Genomic DNA, 19,272 nt, shown 5'->3' with positions numbered 1-19,272 from the left:
GGAACAACGTCACTGGGGATAGTGTTGCCCCAACAACAAAAACACAGTAATATAGCAACACAAATACGTGCACATTCGTTTATGCTGATGAATTGCTGCAAGTTGTGGTGGAAAGGGGAGAGTAACAGCAAATGGTCATTTAGCAAAACACTTTCTCTTGGCGAAAACTGAAAACGTGCACACACACAAACACACTCACCAAATAAAAATGCGCTAAATGACTAAATTGTTTAACAAAACACGAAATATAACAAACCAAAAAAAAACTAAACTAAAAAATATAAAAGCAAAACGAACACGCATTCACTTACGTCTCCGACATTCTCCCATAAATACCATTACCACATATACAAACACGCCACTTGGCCTTTGTTATATTTGCGGAACTTTGCTCCAAATAGACGAAAATTGCAGCTAGGGCTTTTTCATCCATCAACCACAGACATCCGATTTTTAGCAAGAACGATATCAACAAAAATGGCACAGTCTTTTTCAAACAATTCTGCTCGATTTGGTGTTTCCATCAAAAAAACGTCACATAAATTCTTCACATTATCGGTTATTTATAACATTTAACTTCAATATTATAATACACAAGTGAAAGCGTGTTAGATTCGGTTAGGCCGTATTTTATATACCCTCCACCATGGGTTGCATTTGTCAAGTTCTTTTCATAGTTTCTATTTGCTTCTAGGGGCTCAATAAGTCAAGACGAAGAAACAGTTTGAAACTTTACCAATGTCTAACGACCTACATTGATAAAAAGTATCTGTGCAAAGTTTCAAGTGAATATCTTTATTCGTACAAACTCTATCGTGATTTCGATAAACGGACTGAGGGCCGGACATTGCTGGATCGACTTAGAATGTCAAGACGATCAATAATATACACTGGGGTGATGACTTTTTTAAATCCTCATATCCCCTTATCATATTTTAGGACACTTGATGGTCAGAAAGATAGAACACAACAAAATGCTAAAACAACAACAACCTGCACCATATTTTGATGAATTTATATGCAAGATTAGATAAAATCTTACATATTAGGTGATTCTTTGAAGAAAAAAAACTCGCACACAAAATGATTTAAAAAATTCCACAAACATTTGATTTTAAAGGGGTATTTGCGTGACATTTTTCAATCTTTAAATGGAATAATGGAAAGCTCGTCTTGAAAGAGAAACAAACTAAAATTGTAAAATTTAATGATCTTCGCCGTAACAGTCAAAAGACTTGAAAAATTAATAACTCGGCAGAGCCCGGCCAGGATTCGAACCTGATCGCACGGATCAACAGCGAGAGCCATTGCCGTTGTCTTAACGTCCAAAGCCATCAATACAACTTCCAACAGATGCAAAAAATCATGTGTAGTACGGAAGAAGTATAATTTGTCACAGAAAGAATGTCTGTTATTACACAAAAATACATGCATTGGAAAAAGTACAACTAATAGACAGGGCTGTCGAGTCCGGGTAATGTGGTAATTGTATCATAGATGCGTTTTCGCTATTAATACGATTTAAATACAACATACCAACGCACGGCCCTTGAAGCCATCACATCTAATGGTTGAAAAGTCTTCTAAACAAAGACAAAACGCGTCCAATAGTGGTTGGTGTGTGTTGCTATCTTTGGCTTTCCTTTCCCATTTGCAAAGAAAATCTTCGATCATTGAGCTCGTCTCGAAAGAGAAACAAACAAAAATTGTAAAATTTAACGATCTTCGCCCTAACAGGCAAAAACTTGAAAAAAGGAATAAATTTAATTTTAGTCATTAGTGGGCAAAAGTTCATTCATTCGTGCAACAGGAAATAATTTTTTGGAAAAATATTCAAAAAGTCATTACCCTAATATACACATATACTATCTGGGGTCGAAGATCAATGTATGGAAATGCACAAACGGAATGAATAGATTAGTATACCCCATCCTATGGCGGTGGGTATAATAATTGCATAAAAATGATGATAAACATTAAAATTTAAAACATGGTGAGTTCTTCCACATATAAGGGCGCCTTTAGTTGCATGAAGAAAACGTTTTCACCCGAGAGACGTCATTTGTGTCGTTTTGTTCTTTACAAATGTTTAACTTATTGTTTAAACTTATATAAAAGCAGCATCAAACAAAAACTTATAAAACATATTTTTTTTAAGGCCTCAAAACAGCACTCCTTGACAATTGCGCGCATGTATTTTTGTTTTTGTTTTTTTTTTTTTTTTTTGCTATGCATGTGATTACTGGCATAGGTATTGTGACGTATATAGTTTTCCCACCTTTTACGATAATGAAATTTGCTTCATATCTTGAACGATCTTCAAAGAAAGCATTCATAATATTTCACACGATCCGTTAGCTACGAAAATGGGTCGGACGCTCAATTGTGTATGGTGGTCTACATATGAAAGTGTTTACGTCAATACAAACACAGATTGTTTGAGTATTTCTAATCATTTTTGCTCACGAATCAATGCGCCACTACACAGCCACATGTGTTTGAGGGATTTAGTAAAAGCCAATAACCATAAAAAAAAGAAATCGATTTATTATGAGCTGTTTGAAGTCATTTGTTCCTGCTAAGTCAAACACTTTTCCCAGACACAAACATGTACTTTCCCATGCCATACATTGAACTACTTCGACAGATTTTCCAGACGAAACGAAAATTCCTTTCTCTCTCTCTCATTACCGCGCGTTTGGCCGTTGTTTTTTTCATATTTGTGAGCTCCTCTTTGTGCGAGCGACTATGACATTCTTCTAAGGGGTCTCCACTGATGTTTTATTGTTTTGTAATTTCTCATTTTGCTTTTGTTGTTATTGTCGTTGTCGTTGTCAAAAGAAAGCAAAATGCTCTTTATTGTTATTGTAATAAGTGTTTGTGTCTCTCATCTATGGTATTCATCCATTACGTCTGCCTATGTATACTCAAATTTGCCATCATAGTTATGAGATGCAGGGTGGTGGTGGTGGGATGATGGGTGGGCGCTAATAAAATAATCGCCAGCTGAATCAGAGTGGCCTAAAGACCCGACGAAGAGGAGACAGGTAAGTGAAAAATATATGATGGCAACAGCGAGGTGGTAACAACGATTATCTTGCACTTTTTAGCGGTAATATAAGCCAACACAAGAATAATCTATAACAAAGCCGATTATTAATGAATTCCTACAGCATGAACGAAAAGTTCGTACTTCTTGGAAAGGGGTGATGGTATTCTCTTCGCGTTATATTTTTAGCGCCCGTTTCAAGACTCCATCCCATTCATAATTCTTGTATCTTAATTTCAAATAAGCTTTTGATCATATCTTATAGACAAAATTGTACACACAATGCCCGGTTACATTGTACATGAGTTTTCTTATTGCCATAGTAGTGGGGAGTAGCGGTGCCGATGATTTGTTTTGGCTGGCAGATTGGTGGAGCCGAAACACCACTGACAGACATCGCTTAGCTACAGCTGAGTGTACTTTGGAACACGACATGCCTACTACATGTCTGAAAGTTTGCATGTAGCAAAAGTGTGTGTGCATTATTGTCGGTATGTAAGCACATTGTTCGTAGGAAAATACATACGTCATGTTCTGACCCAAATACTCAAGAAAATATTAGCGTTTATTTTTTATTGCCTTTTTGTTGTCATCGCCGCCGCTGCCGCCGTTACTCTTGTGTAAAGTAAAAAAAAACACACAATATAACATTTAATACGTACAATATATTAAAAGAAAATACTTATATTTAGACTTTAATTTTCATTACGGACAGCCGACGAACACATTCGCTCAAAAAGATGTACGCCAAGGCAATGAAAGAGTCGTGTTTGATGTTTTCTAAAATAACCACTGTGGTTAAACAATCGAATAGCATTGAAGCATGGCTACCATATGAGCAATGTTATCTTCTTTGCGTTATGCTACAAAAATATCATATTAGTTTAAATGTATTAATAATGAAAGGCTACGTTGGAACGAATCCCATTTAAAGTCATTTTTCTTTAAATCTGATTAAGCGTTGTTTCAAAACCGCAACGTGATATCGTATTGGGTATTAAAAGTGAATACCTTAAAAAATAGGGGGAACCTTCCAGAATAGTTTTAATTGAATTTAAGAAAATGTTTGCGACGATCATTTGTCTATTGGTGGAATATGGGGGTAAAATATTGAGTGGGCCGAAACTCTGGTTCTATGAACAATTATTCTACATAGAAGTCTTAACCGTACGAACATGTACATTGAAAAATCTAGCTTGACATTGAATATAAGCTTGGTACTGAGTCCATTTGCACGAATACTGCCTAGAAATTGATTGCGAAAACCGATGGATTTTTTTTTTTGTTGCCAGAGCAAAAAGTAAAGTCGAAAAAACCACACAAAAAGGAAGCTTCATTAAATTAATATACATGTAAAATTATTTATAGCGAAAACTATAATAATGATCAAAATTCGTACTCATTACTAGGTTTTACACAAAATCCTTTGGATATTTTAAAAAACTGGGTCTCCCTTTATACTATACTATATTTCCCTTGAATATTCCAATAATGAATAGGCGATACTTCTCTCAAATCAATGAGAGCAGTTCGATTAAAGTTTTAAGTTCGTTTTCTGTTTTTATACCGAGTCTGAACAGCGTGTCGCAAAGCGACACCACCTGGTAGAGAAGTTTTGACATGGCAGGATGCCTCAAAATTGTGGCCAGCATTAGTAAGGGAATAACCATCGCTAAAAATTTTTCTGATGTTAATTTCTTCCAGGATTTGAACGCAGGCGTTTGGCGTCATAGGCCAACATGGTTGTGTCTACTCCACGGCGACCGTCGATATATAAGTTTTATTTATAACTTTTTCTAAATGCTCTTTACACTATTAATTCATTGTAAATTTTCTTAAAAAATTTAACCTAAACAACATCCCTATGAAATACGCGGAGAATAAATTATCTTTTTCTGCGTTTCCGTTAGTAAAAGCATGATTTCCTCATCGCATGTTAAGGCAAGGCCTTATCGCGATGGGGTATTTGTCGGCAAGGTATTAAAATCCACAGTCTTTTTCGCTTGCACTGACTTTGCTATCTTCCTGCAACAATGTTAAGCAAAATAAATAAAGAAGTGTTGAGGTATTCCATTCACTGTTTACATTGGCCAATGTAAACACAGCGACTTTTTGCACGACATGAATTAAGATTTCACAATAGATAATCGTACATACATCATTCTTCGCCGATAGATGCATATGCTTGATTAGATAGAAAGTAAAAAATCGCTTAATTATCTCTACATAAAACTAAAAAGAATTTTGTTTCCAAAAATCTCGTTTACTAGTTGTTATCGAACATCATACCATAATGGAATTGTTCTTACCTTTAGGGCATACATATGTGAATGGGTTGGATCATATTTGTTGTAGTGCTGTATGTCATGAGTATATCTAGTTCGGATTCTAAATTCAAGTATTAGTCCTTATTTTGCATAAAAAATCTTAGCCACAATCCTTTCTATTTTATTTGTCCTTGATTTGGCAGTAAATTATATCTTTGGCGATTCTTTTTTTGTTAAGGAAGGCCAAGATTGGTCAATACGAGAACGCAAAAAACAATCGATGGATAGGCAGAAGTTTTGGACTGGACAATTGAAATGACGATTGAGGAAGAGCTTAAATACGCATGCTGGACCCGAGGAATGAACGGTATGATCTCTAAGACGCATGCCAGCTTTTAACTCTTGCTACACACATCATTCGAAGATAGGGGGAGAGGGCGAATGGTAGTGTAGATACAGAAACTGAATAGCAAAAATAGACCCGGGACGGGATAGCTGTAAGAACCACGCAGGCTGGAATATTGAGGTCCGATCTGTGTGGTGTTCATGGTGTCACGAGAAGCTTAGCTGCGAGCTACCCGGCGCGTCCACAGGTTGCGGATAGTGGAATGCTCCATACGGAGTAGCTGCAACGGCTCAGTGAGCGGTCGGGCGGCAACGGCTCTTCCAAAAATGCTGAGTGCTTATGATGCTTGCTATGACAAGGCGAGTTATTGGCGCCTTTAAACAACCAATGGCCACCCTGTTAACGTGGCGATCGGACCGGATCGGTTCCTCTCATAGGCTTTTTGAGCTTTTGTTGGAACTCCCAACAAATCAATCACCGGTTTAAATGAATGTCCGCCAGTACATGGTGCTGTAACGGAAGATATTTAGCGGAACAATCGAAAATACATACCCGAAAATACGATTGATTATACGTGTATTAATCTAAAGCAGTGGCACATTACCGTTTACGTACACAACAACATAATCCAATTCTAACCGGCGGCTTTGGAAATAATGTGCAATTGTGTTACTGTGCCCTCAAGTGTTATCTCTAGGGGCGATACAGAAACCGAAACAAAAATTGAAAATTTATGAATTGTAAAATGTGACTTTCATTAAAATCTATACCATTATAACTGGTTAATAGAATTTACAATGCCGCCTTGAAGTTACTATTGAATTCAGTTCTAAGTCTATGTTTAATGAATTGCTTTAACTAAAAATTACTATTTTTTGAGCATGGTTTGTTGTGAACAAATTATTTAGGCCTATGTAGACGTAGAAACAACTACCAACTACCTACATACGTTCATATAATCTTTATTTTTAAACAAAAATACTCCCCCTCTTATATCACATCGTTGTGTTAGCGCCATTGTAATTAGTCGTCTACGATTTTCTCTTTCATTTTCATCATTACAAATTATAGCATGTGCCACTGGTTTTCTTCGGTTTTTGATTATGGCTACGGGTTCCTCCCCCTTTTGCACTAGCAAACAATACAAAGAAAAAGCTCTTGGCAACAATTGCGAATGCGAAAACTAAGCCAAAAATGAAACCGAATAATTATAAGAAATACAAAAATAATAATAAACGAACGTATAAAGAACTGTTTGTTTAAACTTAAAGAGAGCATGACGTTTAAAAGGTACAATGACCCACCACACGGTGGGAAACAACAATGCCAAGCAGGCGGGCAAGCTAAGCAGCGACAGAAAGTAATACAAAATAAGTATCAAACACACAAGAACGCAACACCAGCAGCAGCTCCAACAATAACAACAAGCATTCTCTCACATACACACTCACACATATGCCAACATCAATTTTGACTAAATAAAGGCGAGCAAACACACCAATAACAGAGATTCAGATACAAACAACGCAATTTCTTTTTCATTTCTAACGAAAGCCATCTCCAAAAAATTATTAACCCCAAATGTGGGGTGTATAGCACAAGTCCATAAATTGTCAAAGAAAGAAATGTTTTACACACACACACACATAAATTACGAAGAAAGAAAGCTTCCAAACCAAACGAAAGCAGAAACAAAACAAACAATAATAAAAACAACTCGACAACTCGATGCGATCTTTTGTTTTGTAGGGTTATTCTCTGTTTCTAAGAGCAGAGAGGAGAACAAAACACAACCCCACTAACCGCCACAATCACCTATGTTACAGTTAAGTTTCAAACAACCGCACACAACAGTGGCACGTATTGTAAAAGATCAGCTTTGATCAAATTTTCAAGTTCAAGTTAATAATTGGTACTTATAACAACACACAATTGCCACTGCGTCGTACGCTGCACGTGTTGTAGGCAATAGCAATTAATATCTCACGTGTATGATGAACATTTGAAGCAGCAAAATAGCAAAAATGCAAAGTAGTATAATAACAATTATTTAACTTAAAACTGAGACCTGATAATGTTGTTTTGTTCCCACCAGCTGTTCAAATTAAGCTTACTCACCTAATGAAGAGAGCCAGAAAGTTACCAGCTAAGAGAAGCTGAGAAATATGCAATATCAGGAGAATAAGATTCCATTAATTAATGCATGATACTGATCTTTGTCAATATTAATCTCGACAAATCCCCCACATTCTGACTATGCACAACGGCGATGTTAATGAAAAAGTTCAATATACTGAAGCGTACGGTTGACAGCTACAAAGAACAAAAACAAAAAGATTGCTGACTCACGCAGTTTGTGTGAGAGCTTATAAAGCCAAAGGTAAATGTACGGCAAACGGCTAAAAACGACGTTATATACATAAAGACAACAATGAATTTTCTCCGTTTAAGGACAACGATTGTGCTAATAATAAACACTGCCGCTGGAAGCATTTTCTTCCGGGTTCGTATGTGCTTCTGTTAATTCACTTTCTCGAAAAGACAATTCATTGATCCAAAGTGACTAGGGAGAGACATCAAAGGTATGTTGTCCTTTTATCGTATCGATAAAGAATAGAAGAATGCGATTTTTCAAAATTGGTACTTTACAAAAGGGTGGTCCATTTTAATGTTGTTGTTTTAACTACGATTGACAGCGTTAAATCTGGGAAGCCGTTTAGGCTGGCCCAAAAATAATCATCTCGAGGCGATAAATGAATTGAGTGATAAGGCTAATTTTGAGTAAAAATTTTAAATTGGGGCGAACAAAGGTAATATCCATAATCGCGGCTGATACTATATTCATTTTCATAGCCGAAAACACAAGTTTCTCGCGATTACTGTTTTGAAATACGTTAAAATCGCTACGACATCATGGTACTTTTTTTGAAATTGTTTCATAGGTTGTGGGTGATTGTCATCAGCATGTTTTTTGCTTCAAAATATATTATCTAAAAAAAGTAATCACGAAAAATTTGCGAAAAACCGAACATAGTACCAAAATGTATGCGATAATTGCGAGAAATCACTGAAATATATGTGTTCTTGACTCCCTCAATCTATCTCCACCTGGCGATACCTCTCTCCACCCTGGGAATACCTAAGGTGTGGTATTACTAGGGTGGAAACATGCCGAACGTAGAGCCACACAGACGGAAATCTTTTACATCCCCGGCCGCAAATACACTTGTGGCGCTTCAACGCGGTTTAAATTCTTTCCAACCAACTACCAGCACACACAAACAAGCACCACACAAATCATCCACGCCCTGAACCAGAAAAGGCCCTATGAACGAACCGTTCTACTGGCACTCGATCTTTCGTAGCCTTTCCATACGGTCAGTCACACCACCCTTTTTAATGACATCATCGACACGACGAAGAGGGGGATTATGAACTTCATATGCGGTCGTCAATCATACGTAGAGATTAGAAACGCGAAGTTGAAGCCCCGTAGTCTGAAATAGGGATTTCCCCAGTGCGCTGTAATCTATCAGTTTAGACGATACTATCCGCAATATATACCCTGCATGTAGCTCAGGAACCCATGCCACAAACCACCTATTTACATGCCCGGAAAAACATTCTAATTTGACTGCAGAATAAGTATGGACCGCTTCAATTGATCAAACGACCAGATTCCTAAAGCTATATCTGAAGACTGTAGCAGAATAATAATGATTTGTGTCAATTACAAAAAAGTGGTATTTTAGTTGGTGAATCTGTTATAATACAGTATTCGATCATATGTCAATAATTATATGTAAAGCGCAGCCAAAAGTGGAGAATCCATAGCGCCGGAGTAATTCTCAATGTTTGGTGAAATCAGAGTGAAGTATTTCTGTTGTTGCTTTCGTACACGGTAATGTGCAATAGTGTGTATTTGCCCACCACTGGCTTAGGCAAGCAATCAACAAAAAATTACCAGAATATTCAATAACATGTTGCAATACCCGTCAGAAACTATTTAAAAAAAAGCAGTGGATGGGAAATTTTCGCTCACCCACTCTTCAGTCAAGACCTTGCCTCTTATGATTACCATAAGTTTCTATCAATGCCATACAGAAATGAGGTATAATTTAGAACAGTGTATCACAAATTGTCTAATTCATTCTTTAGCTTAGAACCGTTGGAGTTATTTTGCCATTGAATCCATTTGCAGTTACCCAGTATGATATTTTCGCTTATAAAGACAAATATGTCTTAGATTATAAGTGATTATTTTGTTAAATGGGAAAAAGAAGTTTCATCGCCAAAATTAATCCCCACGTTTAGCCAATTTCCTAGCTCAAATCTAGGCTGCTTATTCACATGCGTGTTGGATTTCGCTAACCTGTGTTTTATCTCCAACACTTAACGCTACTACCACACAATGTCAATGAACAAACATTGAGGAGGAGTGTATAATATATTGTAAATGAATAAAGAAAAAATAAGAATTAAACAAAGCGACGACAGAAATATGCATGTCTTCTAAAAAAAAAACCAAGATCATCATGGGGTGAGGGTAGCCGGCCAAGCCTGTTATACAAAAAAACAAAAGGTAATGCACGTAAAAAGAATTTCCGTTTCACTACCAAACTAAACTACCCAAAATGAAAATAGCTCTACATTGGCTAAAGAATCTTTGATCCTATTAATTCTAAGACGATCTAGCCACGTTATGTTACTGAGCTGAAATTCCAAGGTAATGCCTTTCTTAACTTAGATTTTACAGCTGCCTTACAAACCGATCTCTCTATTAAAACTCTCAAAATGCGTATTTTTTACATTTGTTAAGCTAAAATTCCGATCTTATATCTTTTTTTAATTCTTAGCAGACCAGACTTTAAAGCTGTCTCACAAACCGATTAAACTCCCAAAATGCCTATTTTGTACAACATTTGGTAAAGGAGGTTGTTTTAGATATATCTAGATTAGAGTATTTTTTTACACGGTTGCGCGGGAAAAGTAAGTTGGATTCGGATTTGGCTATAAATAGGGGGCCCCAATCCACTGAGCTTCAACTTCAATCAGACAGCACTCATTGATGTGCGAGAATTTTCCCCCCGTTGCTTTATGGGATAGATAATCGCTTAGCCGAGCTGGAGACTCCTGGGTATAGCTTTTATAAGTGTGTTTTATCACAATTTCGCTAGAATTTGTTGGTCCTCTTCACACACAAAGTCGTAAGCTAAAAAAAGAAATTTACTGTTTTCATACATTTTTCCTTTCTAATTTTTTATATGGAGTTTGACAGTTGTTCACGTGTATAGACAAAAAAGAGTACCAACTCTTAGGGCAAAGTTGATTTTTTATAATTTTCGTTTATTTCCCTTTCTACAAGTTAATGATCTACGTTTTATTTTTTCTTCTTGAATATAACACTTCACTCAAGATCCGCCCTTTTCCCCAGATTGCTGGAAAGTGCAAGAGATATTGCTTCCAAAATCAAACTTGCCCATGATCATTTCATTGAGGAGTACTGACCGAAAAAAGTTATTAGCTAAGAATAAGGAATCTCCTTTTTATTGGCGAGTCGGAAAGGCTTGACGCAGAATGACACCAATTCGTAGAGACGTTTACACGGCCGAATACCTAAGGTAAATACCTCACAAGTCGCCAGCATTAGTAGGAAATAACCAACGCTGTAGATTTTTTTCTGATATTCTCGTCGGGATTTGAACCCAGGCCATCATTGAAAAAGGCGGGCATGTTTACCTCTGAACTACGGGGCTCCGAGTAACGTGCTTACGCCCCTATTATTGGTCCAATACGATATCAAGATACTTAAATCAGTGTGTAGAATGTCATCGCAAACACTTTATGTACCACATATAAGGTTATGTTTTGTTTTCCTCAAACTAAAAAGGCAGTATAAGAATTTTGTTTAATTTAGTTTTATTTGATCAAATCTGCGCATTAATTACAAAAAAAGATCAGTATGCGTTGGATTTGTTGCCTAAATCGTAATGGATAACTAGATTCCGTCTTCTTCAAAGCTGTAATAACAAGTTCGTTTGGTTGTTGCATTACAAGGATATTCTGCTATAAAATACTGACACAAAAATACCTTCAATACTGACAAAATGAGTATTGCCTCGGTTCTAAGTTTTAAGACAAACACATAAATTAGATGAAAAAAAAACACAAGAATTCTACGAATAGAACTCTATTTATAAATAATTTAACAATTCCTAATTACGAAAGATAAACAAGTGCACTACTTACATCATTATTTTTAGAAGTGGTTTCTTAAATGTTATTCCGTTACTCCGCATATCCACGTCGTCGCGGTAGAATCTTTAGCAACATTTTGTATTTTTTTACAATTATAATTAAAATTTCTTGTTATTGTTGTGTTGTTGTTGGTATCTTAGCAATACAGGTTTAAAACTAAAACAAAACACACACAAAATGTAAATTTCATTTCGAGTGGGAATAAAAAAGAAAATAAGGAAATCCAAACAAATCTCTTCGAATGACACCGAAAATAAGAAACACAGACAGCGAGAGAGAGAGCGAGAGCGTTGAGAAAAACACAATAATGATGTTGTTGTTTGTTGTTACTGTTGGAGAGAGAGGTGAAGAACGGGAGAGTAAAATTCAAACTTCTTGTGTGTTTGTGTCAGTGTGTGGGAACAGATAGGTTTATTGTGCGGAGGAAAGGTGTACGGAGCGTTGCATTTGTTTTTGTTGTATTCGCTTTTTGTTGTCTGCTTTTAATTCGAAGAACTCCGTTCACATTTGTATTTTGACCTTTCTTTGTAACAAAAAAAATGCTAATGAACAATGCCTTTGTCGGTTGTCGCCGAAATACATTGACTGCAAAATATAAACTTATGGCAATATTCAAGAGAATATCAGAAAATAACCACGCTTTAATATTGACGATAATTATGCTGTTTGCTAGACTCGGTCCTGTAATGTATATGCTAAATGAACTAAGCCTTTCCCATTTGGGCAGCAGCGCGTTGAAGAAGGCTTCCACAGTCGGCAACGCAGACGTCTGTCTACAACAGCGAAGCAACAGAGCTGCAGCAGAAAAAACACTTCTTGCGTCCGCCACACACACACACACTTACACTCATACACACGACAATAACTATCCTATCCTTTCTCCAATTCTCTCTTTTTTTCTAATTATATTTTTTGCAAATTTTTTCTTGCAGAAATTCAAGCAACTTTAAAGTTGCGTTTTTTATATTCACTAATACATATACACTGAGCTTGGCCTTTGTTAACACTCAGATTAAGATTCACAATTTGCTTTGTTTCACATTTCTTTAGAGAAAATGCCGCCACCAGGTTTTTCCCTTTATTTTGTTAAATTTATTTTTGCTATTCTTCCACCACACACACTTTGCTTTATGGGCGATATTTTCTTCTTCTTCCTTTCATTGGCTTTTGGCTTCTACGAATTTGCTCATATTTGCTTATAAACTTCACATTGTTGGGCTTTTTCTTTGATAAATTAGGCATACCACCAAGTATTACTTTATTTTTTGTCAATATATTGCATTTACATATTTAATTTTTCGTATTATTTCATCGTTTTATGAAAATGCAGCTCATTTTTTCCATTCTCATTTGATTTTTACAGCAAACTCAACACAAACGCACACACACAAAGGGAACACATATCATATTATTACCGCACGGTATTTGCTTTTAATTAGCACTGCATTTATGATACTCCATAGAATTTACATCGCGTAACTATTATATTTTCTCATTTTAATGAATTTATCAACAAATTGATGATAAAATTTAATAAAATGCGTGTTTGAACGGCTATAAGATGGATACGACAAACAAATATTAATGCACGAACCCAGAGTACGAAGCCAAGGCGATTTCAGCCGGCGATGAGCCGCTGCCCAATAATTTTGCTTCATCCTCGTCGCCGCCGATGCTGTTTTCATCGGCTGGTGCGGCTTAAATTTAGCCGCCGATCTCAGCAAAAACATCGACTGAGCCGAAATAACAATAATGAAATTTAATATTTTAGTTTTCCGCGTGTGTTTTAAATAAATTAAAATATGTTTGCCTTATGACATGTCAAATTTAGCACATGTAGAGTTGTACATGTCGAGTGATAAAAATTAAATGAATGAATTAATTTTAAAATCACTTTTCAATTCTCTATTCCCTCTGGCAAAAACATAAAAAAATCAGCTGTTTTATTGTCAGTCGAATGAAAGCAATCCCAAATTAAATTGTTTTCATATATTTGTGATTTAACCAGCTTTTTCACAACTTTAACAATTATTACGCATAAAAAATCAGTTTTTGCTCACATTTTTAGTTTATGTCATACGAAAATAACATACAAATGGGATAGCAAAAAACACAGTAATTATCTATAACCCCGTTTACACTACACTTTAAATCCGGATATAAGGCTCTCGTCAGATGATTTTATAAAGGGAAAACAGGTGATCGAGCCATTTAATCCCGATTTAAAGAGCAGAGTAATCGGGGTTTATTATGGCAAGATTGACTGAATGAGCAGGATTCACTATTCTATTAGTACCAGTACTTGCCATTGAGGATGTCAACTTGTTTTCTTGTTACATTTATTCTTTGTGTACGTTTTCTCCTATATGATGACATTTTCTATCAGCAGATTTGACAGCCTTAATGATTTTAATTTTAAGTTTACGCATGTAACCCATGGTATAACTAAGAGGTAGAGTCATTAGCTCAACAACAAAAATATATCGTGGTTTTTTGCCAGATCTGGCTAAAATTTAGTACAGAGAGTAATAAGGGACATTTTTATATAATTGCCATAAATGCAGATCTCCTGCTGAAATGTCTTTTTCTCTAAAAGGCTATTACTGGGTATTTTTTTGGGTTTCTTTGGCCAAAATGTTGCCATTTACATATAAAAATTAGTATGGCACCAATCAATTTATCAGCTGCTTACGCACATGTTACACACAAATGTGAGTGTGTGAACCGTTCTCAAATTCATGTAATTTCAACCAAAACCCACCCCTTCGAAATTAATAAATAATGAAACACAAAACTTTTTTAAAGGAAACGAATTTCATTTGTAAATATAACTAGATTTTGTAGCATTTTTATTGTTAAAAGTTAAATAAACACAGCTTTCTAAAAGCCTTTGCCAGCGTCTTCCTCTTGTTTCAAAATCACAAAATCAAAGATTTATTGCAATAGCTTGCTATGAAAGAAACATTTGTTGTTTATTTTAGAAGTATCTTTATTTATATTTATATACAAATTCTTTCTTGTTTATGCATCTACAAATACTTAATTGTTTTCCATCCCAAGTAAGTACATGTGAGCAAGATCACTAACAAACACTTAGTTACAATAGCAGTGTTCGGGAACCAAAAAATTTTTGCAAATATGCATACATTTTTACTGGAAGTTGTTCGCGTACTTTATTTGCCAGCGACAGAGAGAGCAAATTTTGACATTTGGAAATAGAGTAAATTGACTCTTACTCTCCGGCTATTTTTTTTTTTTTTTTGGAAAAGTACGCGAACAGACCTAATTAGAAGTTTGGCGGTGGCGTTATTTTGTGGTTGTGCTCTTTTTGGGCGTCGTGAAATGTAAATTTTCCCTAGATGAAAAAACAGGTTATAGCGAAATGAACATTTTTCATCAATATTTCCCGCTTATTTTTTTTTTTTATATGGAAATTCATTGCGAAAACTGAATATAGTACCAACCTTGAAAGGCTATTTTGACCCGATATATACACTCCCCACATACTCCAAATCTAAAGCAATTTGGGTATGGTTGCCATATAAATCGATCGCTTGACTTTTTGAGTTTATTGACATGTATTTTTGCCATCATTAGCAAAAAAATCCGGTCTAAATCGGACCATATTTCTACCATGTAGACCTATCTCCTGCTTGATCACATAAATGAAGCAGCCTAAAGGCCTGGTTATACTCTCGTAAATGCAGTGTAAATGTAGAACAAATGTACCTTAAATTATGCTTATATCAAAGCGTAGCATTTGACATTTCAAACAAAACAATTTTTTTTAACAAAAAACGACTTGAAGGTGAGACAGCGTCTAAAGTCAAAAAACTTCAGGTATAACTCAAGGGCAGGTCGGAGAAGACGTCCCTACATGCAGTGATGCGAGAAGTTGAGACGCCTTTCCAACTGAAGGATTACGCGATGGCGTCCTTCAGAATGTTGAGAGGGCATTTAAGAACGAGGAGATGGGTCGAGAGTCACCACCCTGAGCCGCATGGGGAGACAGAGTACGGCCAAGTTTCCCTTCTGGACACTATGGATGTGGTGGTCAGACTGAGGAGGGTTTTAGGAGACAGGGACTGGATTGGGGCTATTCTACGACACACACAACATTTCATGGAGAGCTATGTGCCATAACGATGGAGGCAAAAGAAATTCTGGGATGGGATTTACGGTTTTCGAAATCAGTTGTTGTTGCTGATGTTATAGCCACATTTGTATGTGGAGGTAGCGATGCTCGTCAAACTCGTTCTTATCACCGATCGCCATGGGAAAGTTATGGCCATTGGTTATTAAAAGACGCCAATAGGTCGCCTTGTCAGATCGAGTATCACAGGCACTCAGTATTTAAGCAAGAGCCGTTGCCGCCCGGTCTCTCACGGGAACTCTCCATTCGATACCGCTGATTGTCCGCTACTGCAATTGTAGCTGCTCCGTATACGAAGCCATTCTGTGGACTCTCCCGGTAGCTCTCAGCTGAGCTTCCCCTAATGCCAAACAAATTGGAGCTCAGAGTTTCAACTGATGTGATGCTTCTAATCATTCCGTGCCGGGTCTAAATCAGTATGTGTATATGGCGGCCCTCAAGGCCGTGGGCTCTAGTACAGTGAGATCGAAATGCGTGCCGGAGTGTGTGGAATTAGCATAGTGCTAACATGGATCAGCCGATACGATAGCATCGGTTATGGTCGACAGACGTTCGGTTATCGTTTGCATGTGCTTTCACAAAGCAAAAGAAAACAGCTGACACGTTTTCGTACATTTACGGCATTTTACGAGAGCATGACAAGGCCTTAACTTAAGACCTTTATATATATATATATGTATTTTTTTATTAAAACTATGCGTTTTATTTTTAAAACATATGTTCCGTTTTTTCACAGATTTTTTAAAATTGAAGTGCCGAAAATGCCATTTTTTTTGAAAAGTGCTGATTTTCTTTCATATTAATCTGACATCACTGTTTCCGACCAATATCCATCTGGACATGATTGTTCCTCTCAAATTCAAACGATCATGTCTAAAATCCAAGAGTCTGCAATTGTATCGACAGTACATGTGTACTACGGGGAAGATGATGAGACGTTGGAACATTTCCTTTGTCTTTGCCGGGCTTTCGCGTCTAACAGATACGGGCACTTAGGTGGAGACACAATATCTGACATGAACCAACTTAGGGGAGTGGTGTTGAAAACAATTAAGGATTTTGTAAGCGGAATTCCTTACTTAAAATTTTCTTTTTCAGAGGTTACTTTATAGTTTTTGGGACGCACAACAAGCCGATTACAGGCTTAGGTGTCTGCCTATAGTGGCATGGGGCGGATTAATATCTGCACCCTATTTTCAAACTAACCTAACCATCGACAGTACTAATTGATTTCGGCAAGAGACACAACGAGACCACCTGAATTGAAATCGCTAGGTTTAACTTAAATAGGTGTGAACCAGTACTCCTCTGCGAGATGGAAATCATCGTTTTTCTCTCTCTCTCTAGGGCTAGGATTTGGTACCTTTTCTCCCACACTTCTTCCCGCTGAGGTTTCACAGCGGACCAAACAGGCCTCCGAATGAAATCACAACTTGCAAATATAAGAAATTGAAGAATCCAAAAACCGCAGAGGCTCTACATAGCTCATTGTGTAATTCATTAAATTAATACTCTGCATCTACCTTTATAGTTCAAGTATTATTTATTTATTGGATTTATGTTTATATCGATGGTTATGGACTAGCACAATATAATAATTTGAGAAAATATTTATGTATTTAGGTTTACACAAATTTCGTCTGTTTTGATGGAGCTTATGTTTGCATGTTGAGTTTAAGAGCAATATATGTATGTAGTATGTAGACAATAACAACTTCAATAGTATTATAATATTTATTTAAAAACAAAAAAAGTAGTTACTTTAAGAATGGCTTGGATGTAAAGGGGGGATTTAAATAATAAACGCATAAATCAAGTTATATCCTGGATAGGTGTATTTGATTTCGTATTTTTTTTAAGAACCATTACTGTTGAGCTAATAAATAGAATTATCATTTTGTATAACCTTTTTTAAGTTTGCCACATATGTGGCATCCAATTATCATTCACACATAATAAATCAGTCTATCAATGAATTTTCTTTTAATGTTTAAATTAATTGCTTTGTTTTAGTCATAAAACATTTATGTACTTACAACTAAAATATAAGAAACTAATACATTTACACTAGGTATATTTTTGTTTGTTTGGCCTTTAGCAGCGCCTGTTAGACTTTTTCAAAGGGGAGAAAAATGATATTTACATTGCAGTAGTGTTTCCACCATATAGGTTGGTTGGTTGGTTGGTTCGGGGTCCATGACAATTTAAGAAGCTTGCTTTCTTGGGGGATAAAGCAGACACAAAGCATATAACACAACATTATAGTTTACAAAAATCTTACTTCTTCTGAAATAATACTAAGGCGAATAAAAACGGAGTGTCTTCCTTTAGTTTGGATGGGGTTCTTGCCATTTCATGAGTAATAATTTGACTTTCATCTAATTTTTCCTATATGTCGTTTGGTATGTTCAACAATATTTTCACCTGCATGCCTTAGAGATTAGAAGATCTCTTTCTGATTCCTAAACCCCCTTTACACTAACTTTGGAATTGGACTTAGGTACAACAGTGATAGCTATGTTGGCCTCCTCCACCATTGCTGGAGCCATTTCTCAGAACATAGTCGTTATAAATAAGAGAATTCGCCGATGTTTTGCTGTAGCTAGTGTGGATTTGTTGTTGTGCTGTATTGTCAATGGAATGCATTGTTTTGCAAGAGAACTGCCGATGATTAGAGTCCTAGAAGAGGAAGAGAATGTCCATACACATACGAGTTTCATGCATACCTTGTTTTAAAATCTTTTGTATTTCTTACCTTGGGTTGTATGGGAAAACAGCACCATAGAATAAAAGCTACAAACGCCACAAAAGTACCAACCAACAATATGAAGTCCTCGATGGTCTGCATAGGGCAAAAAATGATAAACAAAGAAATAATTTCTAAAACAAATATAGCTATTTTTTTCTTATTTCACAACTGAATGAGTTCTTTGCGGCTTTTTTATTTGTAAATAATGCAGAAAATTATGTTCCGCCTTGACCACTGGAAACTCGCAACACCAAGTGTACGTTCATTTTTTTTTTTTGTGCGTCATTTGCATGCATTTTTTCTGGTTCCTTGCTAAATTTACTTACCGGTTCCTCCCCAAGTAAAACGAAATTAATAAGATACGAAAAATCATCGAATGGTGTCATGATTTGCTGGAGCTGCTCAACAAAATGTGTGTGCGGTTTATGTTTGTTAAAAATTTTGCTAATC

The 19,272-nt window shown here is 36.2% G+C and overlaps 2 protein-coding genes across 3 annotated transcripts in view; both read right to left on the bottom strand.

The window, feature by feature from the left end:
• The window catches only part of LOC106091473 (serine/threonine-protein kinase minibrain), a 77,420-nt gene extending 63,912 nt beyond the window's left edge, over nt 1–13,508 (bottom strand). Inside the window, exons 1-2 of the mRNA XM_013258001.2 lie at nt 13,336–13,508; nt 11,912–12,076 (exon numbers count right to left, since the gene is read on the bottom strand). The gene's annotated coding sequence lies outside the window, so the exon portion shown is untranslated. The remainder of the gene's footprint in view (nt 1–11,911; nt 12,077–13,335) is intronic.
• A 4,085-nt stretch (nt 13,509–17,593) lies between these two features.
• On the bottom strand, nt 17,594–19,228 carry LOC106091471 (uncharacterized). 2 transcript variants are annotated; one of them, XR_001222002.2, is made up of 4 exons: nt 19,149–19,228; nt 18,829–18,915; nt 18,355–18,752; nt 17,594–18,293 (listed from the first exon to the last, which is right to left on the bottom strand). XR_001222002.2 is itself a non-coding variant. In XM_013257999.2 (3 exons), exons 1-3 carry the CDS (start codon nt 19,206–19,208, stop codon nt 18,570–18,572), a joined length of 330 nt encoding a protein of 109 aa, XP_013113453.1. In that variant the 5' UTR covers nt 19,209–19,228; the 3' UTR covers nt 17,594–18,569. The 2 variants fall into 2 exon arrangements, 1 of the variants encoding a protein (XP_013113453.1); XM_013257999.2 differs by having other exon boundaries at nt 17,594–18,752.
• Between the last annotated feature and the right edge of the window lie 44 nt (nt 19,229–19,272).

Source organism: Stomoxys calcitrans, chromosome 4 (assembly GCF_963082655.1).
Source record: "Stomoxys calcitrans chromosome 4, idStoCalc2.1, whole genome shotgun sequence".
NCBI classification, from domain to species: Eukaryota; Metazoa; Arthropoda; class Insecta; order Diptera; family Muscidae; genus Stomoxys; species Stomoxys calcitrans.
This window is presented reverse-complemented; position numbering and strand designations above follow the sequence as displayed.

Coding starts and splice junctions, on each gene's coding strand:
- LOC106091471 (XM_013257999.2), bottom strand. CDS start 19,208: ATGACACCATTCGATGATTTTTCGTATCTTATTAATTTCGTTTTACTT. Junction 18,916..19,148: donor TTTTACTTGGGGAGGAACCG/GTAAGTAAATTT, acceptor TGCCCTATGCAG/ACCATCGAGGACTTCATATT. Junction 18,753..18,828: donor GTTTTCCCATACAACCCAAG/GTAAGAAATACA, acceptor TTCCTCTTCTAG/GACTCTAATCATCGGCAGTT.